Source organism: Amyelois transitella, chromosome 23, assembly GCF_032362555.1.
Source record: "Amyelois transitella isolate CPQ chromosome 23, ilAmyTran1.1, whole genome shotgun sequence".
Lineage (NCBI taxonomy): Eukaryota > Metazoa > Arthropoda > Insecta > Lepidoptera > Pyralidae > Amyelois > Amyelois transitella.
In genome coordinates this window covers 3,704,678-3,731,516 of record NC_083526.1, presented here as the reverse complement: position 1 = coordinate 3,731,516, position 26,839 = coordinate 3,704,678, and the positions used below count along the sequence as shown (strand labels likewise).

General features: G+C 35.6%; 3 protein-coding genes across 4 annotated transcripts; 2 read left to right on the top strand and 1 right to left on the bottom strand.

The window, feature by feature from the left end:
- On the top strand, positions 1-2,703 carry LOC106130687 (snRNA-activating protein complex subunit 4). The gene has a single exon (XM_013329586.2). The coding sequence runs from the start codon at positions 206-208 to the stop codon at positions 2,624-2,626; it is 2,421 nt and encodes an 806-aa protein (XP_013185040.2). The 5' UTR covers positions 1-205; the 3' UTR covers positions 2,627-2,703.
- Positions 2,704-3,440: 737 nt separating this feature from the next.
- LOC106130681 (zinc finger protein 135) lies at positions 3,441-16,971 on the top strand. Its single transcript, XM_060951035.1, has 14 exons — positions 3,441-3,632; positions 4,100-4,234; positions 4,606-5,154; positions 5,486-5,619; positions 5,874-6,201; positions 6,680-6,813; positions 7,962-8,036; positions 8,614-8,743; positions 9,384-9,520; positions 12,680-12,830; positions 13,788-13,901; positions 14,914-15,027; positions 15,582-15,735; positions 15,989-16,971. The coding sequence occupies exons 1-14, from the start codon at positions 3,525-3,527 to the stop codon at positions 16,087-16,089; spliced, it is 2,364 nt and encodes a 787-aa protein (XP_060807018.1). The 5' UTR covers positions 3,441-3,524; the 3' UTR covers positions 16,090-16,971.
- A 114-nt stretch (positions 16,972-17,085) lies between these two features.
- Positions 17,086-26,433, bottom strand: LOC106130678 (sideroflexin-1-3). Of its 2 annotated transcripts, none has more exons than XM_013329577.2 (9): positions 26,274-26,433; positions 23,609-23,767; positions 22,778-22,932; positions 22,275-22,392; positions 21,811-21,886; positions 19,959-20,044; positions 19,475-19,602; positions 18,816-19,000; positions 17,086-18,377 (listed from the first exon to the last, which is right to left on the bottom strand). In XM_013329577.2, exons 2-9 carry the CDS (start codon positions 23,758-23,760, stop codon positions 18,318-18,320), a joined length of 960 nt encoding a protein of 319 aa, XP_013185031.1. In that variant the 5' UTR covers positions 23,761-23,767; positions 26,274-26,433; the 3' UTR covers positions 17,086-18,317. The 2 variants fall into 2 exon arrangements, with proteins under 2 accessions (XP_013185031.1, XP_013185030.1); XM_013329576.2 differs by lacking the exon at positions 26,274-26,433 and adding an exon at positions 24,430-24,527.
- Positions 26,434-26,839: the final 406 nt, after the last annotated feature.

Genomic DNA, 26,839 nt, shown 5'->3' with positions numbered 1-26,839 from the left:
ATTGATTGATTTGTTGTAGGTACCTACACCCTACACCATCAGATTTGGGATTTTGCGAATTTTTTTAATGAAATATTCTATAATTTGTGTGTTCATTTCATGATACCTTCATGTTCCTTATCATATTAAGATTGATTCCTGTAGTATAAATCTCTGGTGTTCACTAATTTTATAGATCATTTATCTTTCCATAGTTTTTAACATAATGTCGGATTTCGAAATGGATGTTGATGATGAAATTGATGAGGATACGCAAACTCAAATGAAAGAATTGGAGCAGCTTCGAGCCGTTCTTCAAGCTGATGAGCAAGACTCTACAGCTTATTCTGATATGGCGAACACAGAGAGCTGCCCCTCCATCACAAGCGGCCCTATCGTTAACCAAATGACTGATGATTTGTCCAAAATTGAAATGGCTATAGCACTGAACAAATTCACTGATGAAAAACTTCACCAGTTAGAAAAAATGTTAATGTCCAGACTTTTAGAGTGTAAAGCAAAATTGAGATCTATTCAGGCTTCTGATATTGCTGATCCACAAGAAAGACCAAGTCAATTCCGATATGTGTCTTGTGGCAAACCTTACTTTAAGGATAAAAGTTTTTTTCCGGCTCCCCCTAATGATGACACTATTCTGATGATGAAGTCTGAAATGTATGATTTTTCTTCTATACCATCTATTCCTGGTTGGACTGTGAAAGACAAAAGTGACTTTATTCGTCAAATTTTAAAAATGTCGCAAAATCTTCAAGTTAAGGAATTGAATTCTCAGATATCGCGCCTTCGGCGGCATGCTAAGGCAAGCAGTATTGGAGATGATGATATTGATGATGAAGTTGATGAACTAAGAAAACAGATTGAAGCTGTTAACAAGAAGAGTTTAAAAGATTTAGCTTTGCCTGTAGATCAGGAATACGATTGGGAGACTATAGCCAATAAGCTGAACCACAGACACAGTGCCCATGAATATAGATCTCTATGGAAACTTTTCTTGCATCCATCTATAAATAAGAGCAGTTGGTCCAAAGTTGAGCATAATTTGTTACAAAAGCTTGCCTTTTCCCACAAAATGCAGGACTGGGATCAGATAGCTAAAGAACTGAATACTGGTAGGACAGGATATCAGTGTTTTGTGTACTACCGTACAAATATGAACAGTGACATAGGACAAAAATGGTCAAAAGAAGAAGAAGAATACCTTAAAAGACTGGTGGATTTTTACAAGGAGGATAATTATATACCATGGGGAAGGGTAGCGGCTTCTATGGAAAATCGTACCAAAGTACAAATTTACAACAAATATATGAGATTGGAAGAGCAAAGGAAAGGCAGGTTTATACCAGAAGAAGATGCTGTGATCTTGACAGCTGTTGATCATTTTGGTATAAAGAATAACTTCAGAAAAATACAACAATATCTGCCTGGAAGATCTGTTGTACAACTAAGAAACCGTTACCAAGTTTTATGCAAAAATAGAGTATCTACTGTGTGGTCAGTAAAAGAAGACAAGAAGCTAGTACAACTTTTGGCCAATCAAGATCAGAATATGTCGAATTATGCCACTGTCTGTGAATTTTTCCCTGGAAAAGACAGGGCTCAACTAAGAGCTAGGCACAAGACATTATTGAAATGGATGAAGCGGTATCCAAATTTAGATTTATCATTTGCCCCTCGCCGTGGTTCCCGTAGACTGGGGCATGGGAATGCTATGAAAGACTTAAATAATGCTTTAGAAAATTTAAAGAACAGGATACAAAGTGAAGTTAAAGAAAAAAAATCTAAAGTTGTCACTGCACATAGTTCAGAACAGGAAATTGAGGATGCTATTGTTGCCACTTTGGTAACTGAAGCTTTAAAAAGTGATCATTATAAGCATGAAACAATTTACGAGGAGGAGGATGAAGAGGAAGAGACTGAAGAGGTATGTCCCTTCCCTACTTCCGACAGTTCCAATACAACAAACATTGAAAAACTCTTACTGCTGTTAAGGTGTAAGCTAAACAAGGAAAAATTTACACAAAGTGCTGATTTCAAAAAATATTTTGGTGAGGATGCTGATAAAAACTGTGTACCAGTGGTCAAAGTAAAATGTTATTCAAGAAATAAAGAATCAAATTCAGTAAGAACAATACAATTAGGAAATAACCCTGATTTGTGGGGAAATAATAAATTAGATACAATTGAATATGTTTTACCTCCACATTTAGCTACAATAACTGGCTGCAAAACTATTATGTCTTATGTCAAAGACCATGCTGATCCAACATTGAATTTATATTATCAAAACAACAGAAAGAAGTATAGCGCTGAATTTAATGCTCTGATGGATAGATTTAATTTGTTATTCTTATGGCCTGTCCTTTTGTCAAATGAAAACCCTGGTGATCTTGCGCAGATGAATGCACCACAACCATATATCTTTGAGCCAAAAGTATTGCCAACAATTATACTTTGTCCTCAGCCTTCTAGTACCACTTCAGTCTTTTGTCGATCAGCCATTCCTACACCGCAGACATCAAACTATAGTTCCAATAATATTGATTTGCCAGATGATGAGGATGATAAAACAAAAGAAAATGTGACATTGCAGACTAATTTTAATATTGAGTTTAATGAAACATATTAAAGTGAAACTAGATTCCTTGTTAAGTTTAAATTAAGTAAGTGAAATAAAACTGGGTATAAAAAAAAATACGTTTTTAATTATATTTCCCATGGATTATCTTAAAATGGTAGAGAAGTTTCTGAATAACCCTTGATTGTCTGGCTATGTACCTACTGCCTCTGTGCCCTTGTTCACTTGGCAATCTGACCAACTAATCATGTATTCTTATCACAAGAGAGTGAGTTAATCCATATAGGTAGGTCCAGTATGATCGAGGTAATAAATAACCCTTTTATGGTTGGGGGTATTAACCCGTGACTGGAAAGCAATGTTACCGAGAATATAAAAAAATTGTGGTAGAAAATTAAGGTTTTGATGCGCCTTTATGTCACCTCTGGGTTTGGATTAGAGATATACTAATTTAGCAGACTAGTGGTTTAATTGAAATAACAGAGCACTCGGTAAAATAAAAGATTTTATTTTAAGTTACGTATAAGATGAGAGGCAGAGAGACATGACATGAAAAATTATTATATTAAGATAAAACAAAATCTATCAAAAATAGAATCAATTCAAAGATGAAATTAAGCTAATAAAAGCGTAGTAAAAAACCCTCTGAAACTCTAAAGAGGTTCGTCTCTCCAACACTTAAAGCTTAAATAAAGAAGAATTACGCTGTAAATTGAACAAAGAAATTGATTTCATAGTTTTTCAAGGCAAACCAAATTATAACATATGGTATATACAACAAAAGAACGTGTGAAAGGGCAACACTATTAAAGTTATGGTAGTTTAGCACTAAATACTTTTGACTTTGCTTTGGTTTTCTGTCAAATCAAACTGTCACCTGAACTGCATCTTTGTAAAAATTAAATTTTGCTATTTTTTATTTATGAAATGTTAAATTAATTTTAGTGAAATGTTAGAATTAAAGGCATGCACAGTGTGTTTTAGCACTGATGTTAAGTTATTCAATATGGATACAGGTCAATTGCGACAAACTTTCAACGCTTTATCTGGCCTACAGGTAGATATTTTGGTGTACATTATTTTTATTGACCTATTCTAATTTTCTTCTGATTTTGTCTCGAGTGAGGTGTGTTAGAAAATATCAAATGAGTTCCTGGCAATCAGACTAGAGAACTAGACTCTCCAACTTAGCAAAAGAACCTAACCCATATTGGATCTTGTTACACACCATTTGCCTGAATGTCTCAAGATAAGCATTGCCCTCACTGTAGGAGCATCAGTCAGCGATCAAACTAATGTACATAACTCAGAATCATCATTGGTACATGACCACTGTAGGATTTGGCCCTTGTCATTCTGTATTCTATCACCAATCACCATCACAATCACAACACTATTCTATCACCAACTCTCAGTGCTCTATTGTTTCATGAAAATTAAAATTTTATTTATAAGCTTTTGCCATTTTCTGAAGAGATAAACTTACTATAACTTTTATGAAATTTATTTGTCTTTATTTTTCAGACTTATGAGGGCAATGGAATGCCAAGCTATTTATGCCTGGAATGCACAAGTTATGTTAGACGCTTCAAGAAATTCCGACTCAAATGCCAAACTGCCAATTATGTGCTTAGAGAAATCATTCAAAGGAACAGTGAGGTAATTTGTTTTAGTAGTTGAAAGCTAAATAGAAATTATAGCCAAGGTGACTAAAGGATAGGCTTATATCAGCTTGAGATACTTCTTGTAGGCAATGGGCTGGCAATCTGTCACTATTTGAATTTGATTTCCATCATAAAGCTGTGCGGATGGGTGAGGCCTGTCTGTCTTTTCAGGACTGCTGGATCTGTCTGCCCCTCAGGGGATATAGATGTGACTTTGTTGACTAATGTTTCAAAATGTTTTGGTATGAGAGATATGGTTAATATTTCACAAAAGATATAATGTCCATTATCAATGTCTTAGATATAAAAATACCTATATGATTTCCAATAAGTCTAGTACTACAAATAATTCTGTGATGTTTTCAGATTAAAATCGAAGATCTAAAGTTAATTAATCGTGAAGCCCTAAACATAGCACCTACACTTTCTTTTGTTAACCAAAATAAAGCGTATTTTGAAGAAGTTAAGTTCCGATGGACACGATCCAACCGTCTCGGTTTGCCATGCAAGGAGGAAATACCTGTAGTTAACTATAATAATTATCAAGTCACTGAAGAAAATAATGACAACGGGAAAACAATTAAAATTGAGAATGAAATCAATGAAGAATTGAATGATTATGGTGAACTGAATATGCATGATGATTGTGATGCTAATGATGAAATTATTGAAGAAAGTATTAATAATGAGGAGACTGATGAACCGCCTCTCAAAAACGCTAAAACTGAAGATGATGTGGATGGTTCAGAAATAGATGCGGAGTATGCAAAATTGTATCCAATAACTATGAAAGAAGCGGAAGCGGTTGCAGAGATCTTTAAGATGTGTGGTACGGGAATATATAAGTGTGAGATATGTTCGAAATCTTATAATAATGAGAATCGCTTGACAACTCATTTGAGGATGCATGATATGGTAATTTGTTTTTTTATTTATATTAAATATCTGATGTCTTTTGTTAAATAATAAAATCACTTCAAACATGTAAGACTTGTACTGCAAAAATTCCCAATGTAATTTCAATGTATGTTGGTTGTTGTTTTTTCCAAATCGTGCTAATTGCCATTCCCATGGGAATTTCAGTCTTGGAATTTGTCTCTTATTCTCGACTATAAGCAGCAGAGTGAGACTTGAAAATATATACCCTTTATTATTGAGTATCACCAGTTGTATCACTCACTAATTAAAGAGAAGTTTTCCATTATTTTTTTAATATAAAACACATTAATCCTAAATATATTTTCAGCACACCAGCGGAACCTTTCGGTGTGATCTGTGTATGTATTACTACCGAACAGAGTTCATGCTCAAAACGCACATGGCAGACAAACACATGTACAAGTATGTGTGTAGGAAATGTCCTGAAGTTAGTTATACCAGGTAAGACATCATTACAATATGAGCTAATAATGTATTAAGGCAGCCAAACACCAAAATGTGTGTGTGATATTATCTATGTTTTGGTTTATGACTTCTTATTTGTGAGTTCAGTCCTTTTAAGAATTATAGTATGTGAAAAATATTTTAAACCTGGTTAGAAAATGCAAGCTGTGCTTCAAAACCACTTTAGATTGTATGTTGAAAACACTATTTTAGTTTAACCATGTTTAAAACAAATTTACTTCACATTCAAGGGCATTAGCAAAACACCATTACACCCACGCACATCTAAACAAACGCTACGTTTCCGGCTCCAAATGGTCTCAAGTTAGGCCTTTATGGCTGGGCTCTCGCGGCGTCAAATGTCCGAAAGGTGCCACCAAAAAGAAAAGAAAAAAGGATACTGGGATTCCCCCAGATTTCCCTCTCAGGGAAGCTGTCAGTCAAGAAGAACAGTACAGATTAGTTTTGGAACGGAAATCTTCAAGGAACTATTTGGAGTCCCAGTTTACATGTGACCTTTGCTTTAAAGGCTTCAGAGTGCTGGCCACTTATAATAATCACATGGCGAAACACGATCCGGTAAGATTTTTGGTTATTCTCTTTCACACTCAATATTTGTACCAAATTATTATTGTTTGTTTGCCTTCCACCCAAAGGTTGACTGGAAATGATTGCATTAGCGATAAGTCCGCCTTTGTACCATCTCTACAGACCTGCTTTGTGCTGTTTTGTATGTTTTACTCTTATAGTGCAATAAAGAGTTTTATCTATCTATCTATCAAATAAACAAAAAAAAATCTATTTTGACCTCTAGAGGAGCTCGAAATATGCTCTTTGGTCCTAGATTGGGTAATACAGATTTTTACACGAAGCAACTCCCATCTGACCTCTGAAACCTTACACATAGAAGTCGTAAAGGCTATACTAGGGTAAATGTGCCTGTTCCCTTAGTCGCGTATATTACTTCTTTTTCTACGGTAACAGGATACTTTTTTTCTAATATCCCTGGCTCCTGAGACGTGCACCGTCGCTACATAAATAAATGCTATAATTTCAGAAAATCTCTGGTAAGCATCAATGCGACGTATGCAAAATGTTTTTCAAAGATACCCGCAAGATGTATAAGCACATGATCATAAGCCACGTGGTCAAGTACACCTGCCAACTGTGTAAACATGTGTGTTACAACAGGTGAGAGGTATTTTTTTTTTATTTATTTAAGACCACCCATATTATGTATGTATATTGTTTTATTTTATTTTTAGAACATTATATTTTACTCATACTTTTGTATTCTTCTTTTTTTATGAAGTATTTTACGTTGTACCTAGCTGTAGCTACTATTCTGTTCCTAGATATAAACCTTTCAGATACGTAGTTGACTGTAAGGAATCCATTCTAGAGATAAGTCTGCCGTTTTTGTCATACTATATGTACTTCTATAAATTTGTTATGTACAATAAAGTTTTTACAAAAAAACAAACAAAAACCACACATCTATACTAATATTATAAAGGTGAAGAGTTTGTTTTGTTTGTTTGTTTAAACGCGCCAATCTCAGAAACTACTGAACCGATTTGAATAATTCTTTCACTGTTAGATAGTCTATTTATCGAGGAAGGCTATAGGCTACATTTTATCCCGGATTTCCTACGGGAAACGTCAACAATGCAGGTGAAAGTTGAATGAGTCGGCCATCTGCGAGCTTTCCACGCGAACGCTGCGCAAACTAACAAATATATATTAAAACAATGTACTAAAGATGTGAAGTACTCATTTTTTGCCACAAAAAAGTCCGCGAGAGCATATATCTATCTCTTAAGGTTTACTTACAATAAACACTTTCATGTTCATTTTTTAAGATTATTTTTTCATTATAAACATAAGTTATTTTGAAACCAATTTTCTTAAATTCAGTATTAATCCTTATCCAAATAAATATGTTTATTACTTTCGGCTTTTCATGTAGACTAAAATTGCCATTTACAGTATATAAATCAGACGAATAGGTTTTGAGATATAGTCGTTATAAGCAATTTGCAGCGAAACATTTAATACGGCGAACCAGCGTTCTTTCTAATACGCGAGACCGCATGGATGTTTGCAAAAATAAATATGATGCCCAAAATAACTATTACACGCGGACGAAGTCGCGGGCACAGCTAGTTTTAAAATATTTTGTTTCTAATACAAATTACATTTTAGATTTATTTAGGACCTGTACACATAATAATTGTATAGGAATCTAATGTAAAACTTGGAATGGAAGCAAATAAATAGTGAGAAGTTTCAGAAGAAGTAAGAAATTTAATTATTACACATTTCTTTTTTTTTTTCAGAAATCAAGCAATAATGCACTACAAGTGGCATAAGAATGTCACATATAAGTGCCCGCACTGTGATAAAGTTTTTAAGTAAGTATATTAAAAAGTTTAGGTAATTTTCTTAGTAACAAATAATACATACATATAGTCACGTCTGTATACCTTGCGGGGTGGACAGCCAACAGTTTTGGAAAGACTGATAAGCCACGTTCAGCTTTATGATAGAATTAGGCTTGGCTCGTGGCTTTGTCTACCCCAAGTATGTCTAGTAATGTCTATTCTACGCAAGGAATATACACGTGACTTTATGTAATCATACATACATACATACATATGGTCACGTCTATATCCCTTGTGGGCTAGACAGAGCCAACAGTCTTGAAAAGACTGAATGGCCACGTTCTGCTATTTGGCTTAATGATAGAATTGAGATTCAAATAGTGGATGGAGTGGTCCTATTCTTTTTTGTATTGGTGCCGGGAACCACACGGTTAATGTTATCACACGAATCAAATCAAAATATATATTTATTTGCGAATACAGGTTCCAAATGGGTTTTAAAAAGTTTGAATGGCATTCTATACCTACTTAATGACTGTTTGTGACAAATGGCGCGGCTTGTAAATGTTACCTTCTATAAATGTATCTTTGCTTGTGATTGTTCCAGCAAAATCTCGACTCACCTGACCCACATCCGCATAAAGCACCCGTCCAGCTTCATGTGCATCCTGTGCGGGCACAGCTTCGTCAGCCAGACCGGCCTCTACTGCCACCAGCGGATCGCGCACACAGCTGAGGTCACTGTCTTCTTCTGCGTACATACAGTCACGTCTGTATCCCTTGCGGGGTAGACAGAGACGACAGTCTCGAAAAGATTGAAAGGCCACGTTCAGCTGTATGATGGAATTGAGATTTAGTGACATGTTTGCTAGCTCATTAATTCTGTATGAGTCCAACAAATGTATTGTGATAGGTATTGAAAAAAAGCTTTTATCTATCTATCTATCTATCTATATGTCTGTCCCATCGCCTACAAAAAGAATCCCAATAACCCTATCCCTTAGTCGCCTTTTACGACATCCGTGAAAATATATGAGAATGGTTCAATTCTAAAATGCCGTAAACCACACGACACATATTTTTACTAAGAATATATATATATATATGTATATGACGGCCTCTGTGGCGCAGCGGTAGTGCGCTTGTCTGTGTCAAAGGTGGTCCCGGGTTCGAATCCCGGCCAGGGCATGATGAAAAACGAACTTTCTCTGATTGGCCTGGGTCTTGGTTGTTTATCTATATAAGTATTTATTATAAAATACAGTATCGTTGAGTTAGTATCTCGTAACACAAGTCTCGAACTTACTTCGAGGCTAACTCAATCTGTATAATTTGTCCCGTGTATAATGTTGTATATATATATATTTGAACCGTCAGGAGACGCAACTGAGCAGCGCGACGGAGGCTGACCCCAGCCACCCGCTGTACTGCGCGGACTGCGGCATCCACTTCCTGAACGAGGACGCCTTCAACACCCATCTGGGCAGTTCCAACAAACACGCCACTACTAACGAGTAAGTCACTATATTTTATATGCCACTATACATATTTATTAATTCTACAGGTATTAAATTATTATTCCATGCCTCTATATTTATTAACTAGCGACCCGCCCCGGCTTCGCACGGGTGCAAAATTATAAATGTTATTATATGTACATAAAAACCTTCCTCTTGAATCACTGTATCTGTTACAAAAAACCGCATCAAATCCGTTGCGTAATTTTAAAGATTTAAGCATACAGACAAACAGACTAAAATAGCGACTTTGTTTTATACTATGTAGTGATACTATTGTAACTAAACTTGTTAAACTAAGTACTTCGACGAATCATGGTAAAAGTATCAAGGATGCGTGGTCAACGAGCGAGTCGCTCAATAAAGGTACTTTACGTGGGCATTTAATGCCTTTAGTATTTATAGATAGTATAATGCAACGAGAAAGTTTTAAATCAGTGATTACATTTTACTAGTCTTTTTTCAAGGGTCCATTTTTATATATCAGTTTATCATAATTCCTTCATATTTATTATCATCTTCTCGGGCTGTCATGGAATTTATATTTTGGGCTATACATATTTATTCAGCTGAGCCGGTAGCCCAATTAACCTTTTCAGCGCCAAAGTCTGATATATTAGACGTTTAAGTTTCGTGCCCTCGCCGCCAAAGTCTGATATATCAGTCAAATAAATCTTACCAATTTAGCTGTATTTTTTCTTATCTTTATAGTACCTGACGACATATGCATAACATTTTTAGACAGTTCATACTTTAGTTAATCAAAAATAACAATTTCACGATTTATTATAATGTTATTTGAATAATAAATTATCAAAAACAAAACCATGTTTATCAGAGATTCTGACTTTTTTTTTTATTTGAACCCTCAGCGCCAATGTCTTATATATCAGACATTAGTGATGTTACATTACAATGTTACTACTTAAACCAGAAATCTGGAACTCTCAAAAGAAACGTCTAAGAAATTAAAAATATTACAGGTTTTTGTTTTGGCCATAAAACTTTTTAGTGTGTCGTAATTTTACCAAGTTTTAGCACAGAAAATGCATTTATTTTCAAATGATGTTTTGCATCGAACTCAGTAAATTGCATGGTATGTCACAACACTATAGCGACACGATCATGCATCTGTCTCGTACGCCAACGACTGATATATAAGACGCGGAAGTGACGTCAGAGGCGTTAGATGTTTCTAGAACTATTTATTTCGTGCTGTACAATGAGGGTAGGAGGTATCGATAAATTATGGAAGTACCCTGTCATGTTATTTTCTGGGTTATCATCTCTGCGTTGCTGTGTAGATTTATTATAATTGCAAATTAATATTTATTGAAATATGACCACTGCAAAGGAGTTGATTAGGATTTACCTTTAGCCATGGCAATTGTAAGTAAAACAAAATTGAGACGACGAAACGAAAAATTACACTTTCAGATGATTCAAGTTAGTCATGTAGGGTAGGTAAAATTTTTACAACATTCAATCGGTTTTTGTCTTTAAAATAAAAATAACCTGATTGAAGGATTTTTAAATAATAATAATACGATCATCAATATTAGTAAAATAATAATTGTCTCCATCATTTAATTAATTAAATCAATAAGTTAAAAGTATATCTTTCGTAAGGTATCGAAGTTTATGACCGGAAGTTGACACATCACTAACACTCGTTAAAAATTCATATTAAGCGTACGCCACTGTCTGATTTATCAGACACGTAGTGATGCAATTAATTATCATGATTACTTGTGCGTTTTTTCGCTGTATTAATACGCCACTGAGATTTCAATACATTTTAAAATGTTTCAAGGAGTAACAATAATAAAATAAAACCCATGAACTTAAAATATAACTGTTTTATAATGATTTATTTAATACAAATTAATAATATCGATACTCAATATTGTCAACACTAGTAAATCAACCACGTTTATTGCCGTGGCGTGTGGTGAACGTTTTTGACGAAAACTCTTGGCGTGGAAAGGGTTAAGGGAGCGTTTGAAGCGCTTACGCATGTTAAGCAACCCTGTAAGCAAACGTTTCTATTCTATTCATGTTAAGCAACCCTAGGTGAAACCTGGCTTGGATGGGTGACCGCTAGTGGCACAAAATTTTCTCAAGCTCATTCTAGCTTTGGAAGGTGGTAAGCCATTGCTTGGTCCCATTTGTAGATAGCATTCATATGTTTTAAATGGCTTGAAAAATCTGACTCCAGTATTGGTAACTTACACACACAAAAAATCTAAGTACATTTATACATAGGGTGACGTCTATACCCCTTGCGGGATAGACACAGCCAACAGACTTGAACAGAAGTTCAGTTGTATGATAGAATTGAAATTCAAATATGTAGTGACAGGTTGCCAGCCCATCGCCTACAAGAGGAATCCCAAGTTGATAGCCTTAGTCGTCTTGTACGACATCCATGGGAAAGATGGAATGGTTCTATTCTAAAGTGCTGGAATCCTCAAGGCACTAAAAAGTGTTTATGAAAAACACGTTGCCTACGATAATTGTGGCTATTCGCTATGTCTAGTTCGTAACTGATGAAGACTGTACCTAGTGACCTATAAATCATACAAACAATCATCATCATTATAACCTACCTTTGCTACTATACTTCCTACACCTAGTACATACATACATATATACATAAAATCACGCCTCTTTCCCGGAGGGGTAGGCAGAGACTACCTCTTTCCACTTGCCACGATCTCTGCATACTTCCTTCGCTTCATCCACATTCATAACTCTCTTCATACAAGCTCGGCGGTTTCTACTACTTCTTTTAACTACTGGGTACTTTTAACCTGACCCTTTACCAGGACGTCCTTAATTTGATCAAGATACGTTCGCCTAGGTCTTCCCACTCCGACCTTTCCCTCCACACTCTCCTTGTATATCTGCTTAGTCAACCTGCTTTCATTCATCCTCTCCACATGACCGAACCATCTTAACATACCCTTTTCTATTACACCTACATAGTAATTGTTGTATTTAATTGTTCAGGTCTATAAAAACAAACCATCTAAACATACCCTTTTCTATTACACCTAGTAATTGTTGTATTTAATTGTTCAGGTCTATAAAAACAAACCATCTAAACATACCCTTTTCTATTACACCTAGTAATTGTTGTATTTAATTGTACAGATCTATAAAAACAAAAATGCGCGACACAAAACGGTTGGGAGACAAGTGTACCCGTTCCCAGCCGCGAGGCCGCCGCGGCCGGCCCAGCAAGGCGGGCGCGCACTCCGACATCATCAACAACGGCCTGCCCACCTCCACCAGCTGCGAACTGGTGAGCTCCATCGTAGATAGATAGATAAAACTCTTTATCTATACTGGGATGTCGTAAAAGGCGAATAAGGGATAGGCTTATAAACTTGGGATTCTTTTTTAGACGATGGGCTAGCAACCTGTCACTATTTGTATCTCAATTCTATCATTGAGCCAAATAGCTGAACGTGGCCATTCAGTCTATTCGAGACTGTTGGCTGTGTCTACCCCGCAAGGGATATAGACGTGACCATATGTATGTATGTATGTACATATGTATCTATACTGGGTCAGGTCAAAAGTACCCGAAAACGCCGAGCTTGCATGAAGAGAGTTATGAATGTGGATGAAGCGAAGGAAGTATGCAGAGATCGTGGCAAGTGGAAAGAGGTAGTCTCTGCCTACCCCTCCGGGAAGGAGGCGTGATTTAATGTATGTATGTATGCATGTAAAAATATGTATCGGCTGCGGAAAGCAGGATGGCACTAAATAGGTTGGGATGGGACAGGATAGGACTGGACGGGACACAACAGGTTGGGACGGGACGGAACAGAACGAGAAGAGACGGGAGAAGCCATATGAATTTAAATCAAATATAAACTTAAAACAGTCTACATATATGTGTGTTTGGAAATTATAAGGGGGAGTTTGATTGAAATAAAAAAGATCAATATAACAGAGTGTCTGTAAATTAAGTGCCTTGTGGTTTCGTGCAATGCCATATAGTCACGTCCATATTCCTTGCGGGGTAGACAGAGCCAACACAACAAAGTGACAGGTTGATAATCCATCGCCTACAAAAGGAAGAAAGTTTAAGCTTATCCCTAACTCGCCTTTTATGACATCCATGGAAAAGATATAGAGTGATTTTTTTTCTAAAGTGCCGGAATTCTAAAGAAGAATAATAAGATCTATATCAGAAGAATAATTAGATATATATCAAAAGAAGTCGGAAATATTTATTTATATCTTATTTCAGTGCGGCAAATACCTTCCGAATGACGTGCAAACCCGCAATCACTATGAAAAGGAGCACCCGGGCCACGACTACCTCAAGCGGTACATGTGTGATGTTTGCGGGCACACTACTAAGGTACGTATTTATACATTACTATTGGGCCAGACATAAGTCATTTTTCGTTCGAAACCGTTCATGGTCGTTCATAAACTGGTTGATCACAAAACACCGCCAACACATATTTTTTTTACAGGACAAATTACACAGATTGAGTTAGCCTCGATGTAAGTTCGAGACTTGTGTTACGAGATTCTAACTCAACGATACTATATCTATACATATAATAAAACAGTAAAAATATTTTGTCTGTACATTTAGTATTTTTGACTGAAATGGATAGAGAATTTTTTTTTTACATATTTTGTGTGTCTGTGTTATCTGACTGTTTGATTAAGATTCAACTCGAAATTAACGCGGACAAAGTCGCGGGCAACAGCTTGTTTTATAATAAATACTTATATAGATAAACATCCAGACCCATTCCAATCAGAAAACAGTTCTTTTCTCATCATGCCCTGACCGGGATTCGAACCCGGGACCTCCATTCAATTCACGATGATTGAATGCGCAAGGAAAGTCATGCCAGTTCATGAGTGAACTAGTCGGACTTGGACACAATACGTTAACGCGTGAACGAACGCATAGTCGCGTTGCGCGTGAGTGGTATTGGTAAAGAATAGAAAAGAACAGATTTATTTTCAAAATAGGGTTTAAATTATAACTACTACCGCTTCCAAAGCGCTGGTGTGGAAGACGCGGCGCAACAAACTACACTGCAGCATTTTCACTGGACGTCAATTTAAATTTAGTTTATTATTGTAGTTGGATGAATACGATTATAAGACATTTTTTGTTATTTGTTGAGAAAGGTGAATGTTCTTCAACTTGTTTGTTTCTGTAACTTCTTAGTTACTTGCCCATATTATACTTTTTTCTTTGTATTTAATTACCCTAGATTTGTGTATTCATAATACTGGTTTTAACTATATCTAGTCAATCCAAATTCATTAATTTATCCATCTGACCTCGCTTTGCTTTTGTGTAAAGGTTAACCACTAACCACTTAAATGTTCCTTTCTATTTTCAGCAATACGCGAACTTAGTGGTGCACATGCGTACACACACGAACGAGAAGCCGTACGACTGCCCGCACTGCGACCGCCGGTTCAGCATGGGCAGTAACCGCGACCGCCATCTTGTCGTGAGTATATCTGAGGGGACAAAATTAAAAGAAGACTAAAGGAGTGTGTGAATGGGAACGTTGAAACGTTGATGTTAATGCGTGGTGTCTGAGTCTCATCTTACGACTACTTTATATAAGTAACTACGAGATATTACTAATAGCTGTGCCCGCGACTTCGTCCGCGTTAAATAGTTATTTCGGGCATCATTGAAGGGCTTCAAGGATGAATAATTTCTCTCGTTTACACATTTTCCATTATTTCTTCGCTGCTAATAGTTGCAGCGTGATATTATATAGCCTTCCTCGATAAATGGTTTATTCTAAACAAAAATAATTTTTCAATTTGAACCAGTAAGTAGTTTCTGAAATTAGCGCGTTCAAACAAACAAACAAACTCTTCAGCTTTATAATATTATAAAGCTGAAGAGTTTGATTGTTGAGATTGTTTGTTTGTTTGAACGCGCTACTAATACTAGTATAGATGTAATTGCAGGTTGTTTATCGTGCGTGTAAGAGGGCAACACTGTTGTTTCTCAAGCTGAGTACAGGCATCTTAATTCGTATAATTCCAGGTGCACACTGGCGAGAAGCGCTATCAATGTCACCACTGCAACCGCCGCTTCACACAGAGCAGTGCGGTCAAGCTTCACATACAAACTGTGCATCTGAAGATACCCTACGCGCCCTGGGACAAGAAGAACAGGAAGCGACGCAAGGAACTCGAAGGTATAAGTAAATAAATATATATTAATTTGTTATTTGTTATTTATCAGCTATTTGGTTTAATGATAGAGTTGAGATTCAAATAGTGACAGGTTGCTAGCCCATCGCCCAAAAAAGAATCCAAAGTTTGTAAGCCTATCCCTTAGTCGCCTTTAACGACATCCATGGAAAAGAGATGGAGTGCTCCTATTCTTTTTTCTATTTGGTGCCGGGAACCACACGGCACTTGTATTATTAGATTTTGTTTATATTCCAGGCGCGTCCGCCCCGGTGAGCGCGGCGAGCGCGCCGCCGCAGAAGCTGATTCTAGACGCGCAGGGGGACTATCTCAACGCGTACATCAACTACAACGAGTGATCGTGGGATGTGTGTGTTTTATGTGATTACCTGTTTTTGTGTTGTATGAAGTGTTTTTATTTCACACGATTTTTATATTTAATTTTTATTTTGTAGATTTATTTTATTTTATTTGAAATGTATAAAATAAATCGATGAATAGTTATCGAGAAATTGTATAACTTATTTTAAAACCTAAATGGAATAAAAGTGCCATAGGTTAAGTAACAATAAAGTACATAGCCTAATAGTAATAATTTATTTTAGGCATTTTTTTTTTAATTTCTTTCTACCTTGGTTCCTAATGTGTATAGTAATAAGTGAAGTGGTTGAAAAATGTCATGGATGCTATTGACTTTTTAACGAAGCCTATTGCCTAGACAAACACATTGTTTTTTTTATTTTGTGTGTAATGAATTACAATGGATATTTACGTCTTTGCAAGACTGTTGGCTCTGTCTACCCCGCAAGGGATATAGACGTGACCATATGTGTGTATGTATGTATTTACGTACCTTAAACCTTCATGGTTGTCTGAAATGTATTTATAATGTTCTTAACTTATCCAATGTAAAGATAAAATTTGTAGTTATAAATATATAAATAAAATAATGAACAGTTTATGTAAATACTCGATGATAAACCAGGGATCATTCCTTTTATCACCAGGGATTGCATCTTGGTTAAAAGCATTTTTATAGCACAATTTTATGTATATAATCTTACTCTGTTTATGCAAAAATATGTTTGCATTGCAAAACAATTCTAGAATTTTAAAATTTTTCTTTTAATCAATTTTTTATTGTATTTGATTATATAAATTGTGTAAGAATAAGAATAATGTAATTTGCCTTAAAAGTATTTTACTATGTAATGGAACGCTAATAGAAATTATTTTGAATACATGCATATAATTTATTCGTACATCTTTTATTTTTGTGTATGTGTGTATATTTTTAGATAGACAAGTACCGGTGTATAGTCTACTTTTACGATAGTAGTAATAAAACAAAGGGGTAACCATTCAAACACGTTTATTTTGAACGTTTCTGGTACACATCGCAAGTATACATCTTAAATGCATGCAATAGGCCCTTGGGGCAAGATAACACAATTATTGTCTTCAGACAGACCTTCTGTCTCAATAAACATTAAAACTAGGTATTTCAATTCATTTTACTACACCTTTATTTATTTCTGAAAGTAAATATAAGATGACAACAAAACGTTGTTTCTGAAAAAGTATAAGTACTCCTTTAGTACAATTCTTAATTTTGTATTGATAGGTACATAGAGAATAGATATATTCCCGATAGACCTGATAAAACATTTGAATAGCTGATATAAGCTGGTCTAAAAAGAAAATATTAAATAACAAAAGTATCTCTAAGAAATGCATAAAATCTATAAAACAAATAACAGTGCTCAGATCATAAAAAAAAAAAAACAAAAGCAATGTGCTAAAAACAAATTGAGCATAAACAACAGCATAAAAAACAATATCACACAATTAGAATTGCACATATTTGGAATGATAATAATATAGCGATAACTTGAAATTATAGATTTAAAAATAACCTAACCAAGGGGTAATCTGCATTCTTAAACAAACCAAAAATATTCACAATAACATGTATAATACCTACAATTTATTTCATTGGTTGTTTTATGAAAATACGTGACTTGACTAGAAAAATCAATAATGTCAAGTTTATCGCCTCGAAATAAATGATTTATTTACAACATGTAAATATCAAAAATGTAAATATTTATCACAAAAAGGAATGTATATATCAGTTATAAAATTGCATAGTTGTCTCTCTTCTGTCCATCGATTAATCTTTTCGAGGTTTCTAATTTATACTTGGCAGTTTTGGTTGAACTACTCACAAGTTACAACACTAATTAAAAACAAATCGCTTGAAAACATAAAGCAGATATTTCGAAACATAAAACTAAATTTTGCTAATTGTTATTTTTGGCAATAACAAATAAATTAAGTATAATAAGTGTTCTTAATCGGTCAATGATAATCTGACTTATATTTTTGATATTAAACTGAACAAGCTCATATCTAGGTCGCACCACAGATATGGCCATTCCGGAGTTTTTTTTTATAACTAGGTACGAAACGAAACTTTCATATACTCTCTGTACCTTTAGCTTCAATAGAAGTAAATAAATACTTCGCTACATGACTCACAACAAAGTTTCTTAATTCTACTGTGTTCTCAAGCTCGTCCAATGGCTTACAATCCTTTGTTGTAGTAGAACTCCTTGTATCTTGAGAATTTTTTCTTGGCCAACTCCTGTAAAAATAAAGTAATCGGATATTTATTTGAAGGAAGTGTTTAGACAACCATTGGCTATTTAGTAAATCGAATAATAAAATAAAAGTAAATACCTGGGAAATTAAAACATTCTTCCACAAGTATTATGGTATTCTAAATTATTCCTTTAGTTAAGTATAACAGAATCTTTATTTCCCTCAGCACGTTTAGGTCTTATTATCTATTATTACTGACTAGTCGGTTCACTAAGTCTTTTTACTATATCATAATCATAAACATTAATATTTGTATTTGACGAAAGAACGAAAAACAAATTCACATTAATCAAACTTTCATGCAAGGTCGTTAGTTTAGCTAATTATATCCTTACACATCTTGTTGGCTTTCTATCTGAAGTTTCGAGGCCCATAGCTCCCCTAAAAATTATAAGTAGGTATACGATGAGTCATGTCTCACCTTCAATTCCGGCTCTAGACTGTCGACGCTGATGGACGCGGTCTGCGAGAACAGAGCGCAGCAGAGCGGCGTCGCGAACGTGACACAGAGCCCGACCAGGAACAGCTGGAACGGGATCACCATCATGGGCCGGTGGCAGAACCAGCCGCGACGCACCGCCGCGTTCGTCACTATGGGGCACAGAGCTGGGGACAACACGCGACCTTACAGAACAAAGCGCAGCAGGGGCCCAGACTTCACTTTTTCTTTATCACAAAGGTTAAAAGATATTGCATCAGCATTAAGTTAAACCTTTTGTCAACGGTCTTAAGATTGTGATAAATAAAACTGCAGCTTAGAGAGAACAGCGTAGTAGTGCCTGAAAAGGAATAGGTATTTAAAAAAGATGGCGATCATTGGCTAGATAGGCACGGGGCATAAAATCAGGCGACAATGTCAAGTGATCTTCCTCATCTTTGCATGTATTCATTTACACCCTGCAGAGTCAGCTTTTCCTTGGCCGGTAATCTTGACTAGTATATCCATCACATCAGCCAGAATATTTTCGATTTACTTATAGTGGTCAAATCCAAACAGTTGCAGTGTTTGATAACTCTAACAACTAAATCATCATTTCCAATCATGATTTAGTTGTTACAGTTATCTATCAAGCTACTCACTCATTCCCGGCATCGCCATGATGACCCTGGAGATGACGACGAGGCTGATCCCGGTCCTGGCGGCCACCTTGGAGTTGCCCACCCGCTGCCCGTCCGACGTGAAGATGGGCGTGCCGTTTATCAGCTCGCTGCGTTGGGTGATACAGTTTGTTTAATATTAGAATGGTTGACTGCTAGCTCGATCAACGTTCACTGGACTACTTCTAGGAATACAGGTTTAAAAAAAAACTTCTTTGCTTTCAACCGGCACAAGATTGTATAGTGTTAGCACGACAGTTCTTTAAAGTAAGACGTCTAACTATTTATATAAATTTTATTACACTGGTACGTTTTTGTAAATAACGAAGATTTAGCATTTTTTTGTGATAGTTCTAGTGGATTTTTCCAAAAATGTGTCATAAGTCCGTAATGGTGTTCACTTGGTATTATATCCGTCGCTTTTGCCTTTAGAAGATTTTACTAAACGTTCTTTTGTGACACTCACCCGCTCCTCATCATAGGAATGTTGATGAAGTTGGCGCCGCACACTGCCGCGAATGGCACTAGCCGAGCGAATACTGGAGACATGTTCTGATAAAATATAAACAACAATAAATTAATTAATTTGGACAGGCCTTCAGGACGTCTGGATTATATGACTGGCAATGATCTGGTAATCCGCGATGGCTGGCCATTACTTCGTAGGTTTCCGCAAGACATGACGGACCATAATAACGAAAGCTCTGTGTAATATCGTACGTGTTAGTCTAGTGTCTAGTTCAATTAAGGTTTAATTTAATACCCTCGACCAAGATTATTTCAGTAGACATAAAACAAACTTAATTTTTAAATGTATGTAATGGACGTGCTGGCAAAGGGTCTGGTCAAGAGTACCCGAAACCGCCGAGCTTGCATGAAGAGAGTTATGAATGTGGATAAAGCGAAGGAAGTATGCAGAGATCGTGGAAAGATGTAGTCTCTGCCTATCTTTCCGGGAAAAAAGCGTGATTTTATGCATGTATGTATGTATTTTTAAAATAAAATTTATGTATAGGTGTAGATACTAATTTGCAAAGAATATTTAAGATAAACAATCAGCAAAAGGCACATGGTTTTTTCATATCTCTATTCTATTTCTCAATCATATAAATAGTCGGGTAAATGTTCTTGTCCTTTGGAAACCCCGTGTTTACTGCAGGGGGCTGGACCATGACGTCACAATGGTGGGTAATATAAATTGTTTACTCTCGTGAAGTGCTAAGTTAACTCTCACATCTCATTAGCGCAGAATATATGTACGTTGGCGATAGCTTAGGATGACCACAAACATGGCAACTGTATGTAACATCAACCATCTTAATCTTATGTCCTACTACTACTACAAATCCGTTAAACTTCCCCAATATTTCAAATGGCAAATCCGTGTGGTTCCCGGCACTAAATAATAGGACCACTTCATTTCTTTTCCTCTTCTCACTTCTTTTCGGGCGACTAAGGGCTAGTAATCTGTCATTATTTGAATCTCAATTCCATTATAAATCCATACAGTTGAACGTGGCTTTTTGGTCAAGAAAGAATTTTGGCTCTGTCTACCCCGTAAGGGATATAGACGTGGTAATATGTATATGTATGTACAATTTTTTCTCATTTCGTTTTAGCATAGATCATCGGTCTCGCTACATAAATTTTGTAAGTTTTATAACATTGTTGATAGTTACCTGAGTTTGATGAATAATACAATAGCAAACATGTCTCACAATTTACGAATTTATTTTTCCAGTGGAAAAATGGGAATTGACCAATTAACATATCGATCAACTATCAAGCGACTGACGTGTAACGGAAAAGTTGCAACGTTTGCGGAGGCCCTAATTACTAAATATACAAAGTCAACATCCCTTTACATTCTATCATTTTCACAAACAAACTGACACACCTCCGATGACGTGCCTATCTTAAGATAAACATTACGTGTATATTTTGATAGCATATCATTTATCAACGATCACATAAGGATATTTCACCATTGGTTTTCGGTACATATGACTTCTCTGTGATAATTGATCAGTTCAATACGCGTATCTATGTTGGGAATTAATGCATGCAATGCAATTTCAAATCTTTAATGACAAAACAAACCAATTTACAACTTGTACCTACATCACTGTCAGATTGTTTCCGACACGTTACCAATTCCACCATGTCTAAGGATTCCAAATCCCGGGAACATACTTAGGGAGCGGACGTCGAGGCCAGATACATATAAGTGGAGCGTGTGACAGGGGATACGCAAACATGAGAGAAAGATCTTAGATAGTCTAACTAACAAAATTCAAGGTAAATTAAATATCACTAACCTTAACTTTGCTATTTAGATACAACGCGGTGCCTAGGGCTCCACCACACGCCCCGCAGTATGATGCTACTAACTGCCTGTAACAATACATGACACGAAATACATAAGAATCTTTAAAAAGGGCACGGAAATATTTTCATGTGTGTGGTTGTGTCTTGGAACGAGGAGAACACACAAGGCTGAATAGTCATCAGCCATTGTCAGAGCTTATACTGTAACTGAAATTGAAGATGTTGGTTAAGACTAAGGTGATACAAGTGGTGTTATATATTTCACCATTAATCTAGAAGTTAACTGAGGTGTGCATAGTAATTTACTTTAAGTATAAATGCGACGCTAGATTTGTCAATCGCATTGAAGATATATTAATACACTACCATAAGATGATTGCCCTCAATGGATTGATGATGAAGATGCTATGAACTAAATATTAATTATTTTTAAAGAAAAATGTGGACAACTTACGATGTGGGCATAGGTGCGTCGCCTGAGCGGTTTGTGTAGTTGACGACTGCGTTGAACGTCTGATTGATCCATTGCCAAAAGATGGTCGCCGCAGTCGATTTGTAGAACGTTATCATTCCTTTAGAAAAAAATTTATAAGATACATATATTATATATCCAGAGAAACATCTTAAAATATAGATATACCAAATGAAGAAAAAAATAATAAAAAGGAAATTTCAGCTTGAGATTAATCAAGTTGCCAAGGGTCTATTTAATTAAAATCATTCGAAGGGCGTTATTAGTGATTGTGAAAACAATAGGTACAGTAACGTTCCTAAAACCTTAATACAAACAAACAAACGGCGCTTAGCCAAACGTTTCATGCGTTACCCTGAGGTCATTAATAGAAGAAAAAGTACTCAAGTAACAATTTTCTTCGAGGGCATTCTTTATAAACCATGCTGATATATCTCAGATACGCTTTACAGAACCTAAATCTTTGGAGATTTACTCCGTCCTACCTCCTGTAATTAAAGTATTCATCGGTGCCTGCGCAGACATTCTCCCGATGGTCATCATTTTCTCCCCAGTGTCCGGGTGGAAAGCACTGTCGTACAAGTACTTAGTTCTCCACAGCTTTTCCTCGTCATAGCCTGGTGGCATTCGACCAGATTTTCTGAAAAAATTACAAATTTTTAATTATGCTAAACCCCTTTGTCATTGCCTTTACTATTTCCCATGATATTGTGATGATGTATTTTTTATTTGCATAATAGAAGTTAAAAGCCATTCCTAAGGTGTAAGTATAGGTAGGTACTTCGGACAGGCAAAAAAGGAATTGTTTTGATGATCAAGTTCAACCTACTTCCTGATTAAAAAAGTAGATTTCTAACGATGAATGAAATGACAAAGGACAATAGTCATTTGTCTTCGAAATGTTTTGAAAACACGCATATGTTGATGATATGAATCTAGCCTCACACATACAGAGAACTTTGTAAAAAATAAAAACAAATGCAGGAATTGAAACACCAATATACAAACCGATTAAAATTTTAAATTATAACAATATCCATTATTATATTTAGCTTACCTCTGACTCCAATGGTCATCGGAATTGGGTATCTCCAGTCACGTTAGTCAAGGCGCAAAAAGTTTTTATCTAATTGGCTCGGGTCTTGGATAATTATGTCCTATGTATTATTTTTACATGGATCTCTCTCTCTAATCGTGTACTATTTCTAGTCGCAATCTTCGCCACTATGCTTCGAAACCTGGGGCCTGCTTTCAGACTTTTTTCTTTACAATTTATTTCGCCTTGTCAGTTGTAAGACCTATCTGTTGGAACTTACTTGAAGTTATTGACAATCTCTTTGGCCTCATCGAGCTCCTTGTCCGAAGCGAGGCAGTTGAGCGGGTTGGTGAGCAGCATGAAGTGTTTGGCGCGGCCGATGTACGTGCTCTGGTCGTACCGGGGCTTGTTCAGGTTGATCACCGGCGCCATGTTTGCGCTGATGAACATTAAATTTTTAAAAAAATGCTGAGTGAATGACGAAGGAAAGATTTGAAATGCTTGATAACCGATTTGAAGGTGTACCGCCAACAGCATACAGCAGCAGCAACCTACCCAATATCATTACAATTCGAAAAAACAAAACGAACATTCCCATCTAATACAACGTCATAGAGTTGCATGCAGGATAACTTGATATGCGGTTGACTGTACTAGATCGTGCGTCCGAAAAATACTGATTAGACACAGAAAAGGAGAAAACGTTATTAAAAAACACAAATATTGATGGCAAATTTGAAATTGAAAAACGGCAATATCGAGGATAGCAGAAAAGCATAATACAGAACTTTTCTGATTTTTTGTTAAAACAATTAAAGATGCAGAACTATGAATAAATTTAAAACAGATAGCATTGTTTTAACTAGGTTCTTAGTAAGTAGCATGACCCCCTCATAATTGAGGTAGGAATAGTACGGTAAATTCTCCCATGTTTTCTTATCATTTACAACTTCTCTTCTGAAACGGTTACGATATTTTTTTGAAATCAAGTGGTTAACTTTGAACATGAACAGTCTTTCAATTATTTCCAAAAAACGTTCACAATAACTGACTAATTCCTAAATAGCTTCACAAATAAAAGAAATCACTAATCAAACCTACTTTGACAACATTTTTCTTGCACAAGGATTTGTAAAGAACTCGTTTATCTCTAAACCCGACCAAATCGGTTTGGGGCACGCACTGTACTGACACAATAAAAATGTTATTGTTTAGCTTAGATAAAAAAATAGATAAGTATTATATGTAGTTATGTAACCTTCGAACGTCTTATCACGTCTCGCCGGAGATGATTTTGAGAAGTTCATTCATTAGCGGACGATTAGCAAATAAATTTCAATAACTTAGATAGCGGTTACTTTAAATTTGAACAAGTGAACTTATTAATACGAAATAATTTATGAAATAACCACATTACAACTGAATCATACAAATGGCAAATAAAATTCAGTGGACCTATGACTGTTCCTTGAGGGACGCCTTCAATAGAATAAGAAACTATTTACACGCGCTTACTTACGTAGTTTAAAATAAACTATCATTTCTACGAAAACGTTTTAACGCCATGCCCAATTTATAGGTATATTGACACGACTAATTCTTAACTTTGTAAATAGCGTGGTTACCAAATACGACATTAAAAACTTAAAAAACAAATTCATGTAAATAAATAGGTACTTAGATACGTCACTGATTGATTAGGTAAAAAAGTGACTGATTAACAGATTGAATCGATTACAAACAATTTAGTGAGGTCATTGCTTCTACCAATTAATCAATTCGTATAATTTTACGGTATGTTCTTGTTTCAGGTAAATAAAAAGTAACGGATACCTACTTAGAAATTCGAACGACTAATGAACATTTAAAAAAATCTGCCGTACCAATAAAAGTTTCAATTAAATTTGTCTTATTAATACAAAGTATGAGTTGCATAAGTACCTACGGATATTTATGTAGATTACATTTAAGGCAATGATTTATTTCATCAACCGTTTCACGCCGTGATCTTTGACTTTGTTATCTGTAAACAACCTAGAACAAACATCTAGAGTACGCGTTTGGCTAGTAGGCAAATTGGTACATGAAAACAGCTCATCTGTTCATCACAACACAACCCTCTTCATTATACCTTTATTAGTCAATATCCATCCGTATGTCGTAAATTAGTTTAATTTCCAATCGATTCTCTTACAATTAGGAAAAACATCGAGAAGAAATCTGCACATTGAGGAAACTGGATGTGTACCTAATCAGGATCCAATACGGGTTACCTTGGCAGGGGAACCGCTTCGTGTAAAAACCTGACTCACCCAATTAAGGATCCATGGTCGGCGCACCCCAGGCTCTTCTCCAGAGTGGTGACGATTTAACCTGGACTATAACCCGGACGAAGGACAATTAAAGTAAGCTGTATTTTTTGCTCACTGTTCTCCTTCATTAGGGAGATGACTACCGACTTCCAACTTGCCATTGCCACACTCCCTAAGCCTATCTCGAGAAAAGCGCTTATTTTGCTCTATCCAATTTTGTCTTGTCGGTTTTCCATGTTCTAAATGGTCGCTTGGGTGTATACTGTGTAGCTACTCAACAAATCAATATTTTAAACAATACCAAGAATTTAAAAACACTCACTTACTAGAGTCAATATTAAATATTTTTATTCCGAATGAAAGGGAGCGCCAGATAGTAACATTTTTCACACTTGGTTCGTTAGTTAGTTCATAATAATTAAAAAACAAATTTACGAAAATTGGGATACGAAATAGGTTGATAGGTCCAAGTATTGAATATTCACATAATATTTGTTTCTGGTTTATGTAAGACCAATACACTTCTATTATTAAGGCTCATTGTGGGCCGTTGAGTATGGTGCGTGTTAATAAAATCATAATAAAAAGAAAAATATAATTTTTTTAAAGGGCAGTATATTATGTGCATCTCACCTGTATAGAGAACTAGTATTACAATAAACCGCTAATTGGCTGCAGCTAATTTTACTTCTATGATGGGCTTTTGAAAATCATTATTTAAATTTAATATCAATTGTGAGTTTATTACAACTTCACACGAGTTCAAATGTTGCGCCGGTGACAGTCAGCGCCTTGAAGTCCCTGACGTAAAATCAATGATGATCATAAACTAAAGACATGGAGGTTTTTTGCAGCAGATATAAGTCATACTTGGGCTGAGATAAATCGAAATATAAATGTAATAATTTCTTTAAATATTTGCAATATCGTGCATTTTGAAAATATGTTTATTTTACTTAAAATTAACATTAAGTCATCTATCTACGTTTTATTCTTCTCAAGAAAGCGGAAGTGGTTAGAATGGATGAAAACGGAACGTAATTACTATCCGTTCCACGAAATCAATGTTCATAAGTTTTAAAAGAAAATGTTATTCTTTTAGTTTATCTAATGCTATGAATGTACTATCCAGCACATACGTAGTTACAATTTTTTAATGTAATTAATAAATTATATTAAATAAATATCATGAAATTGGT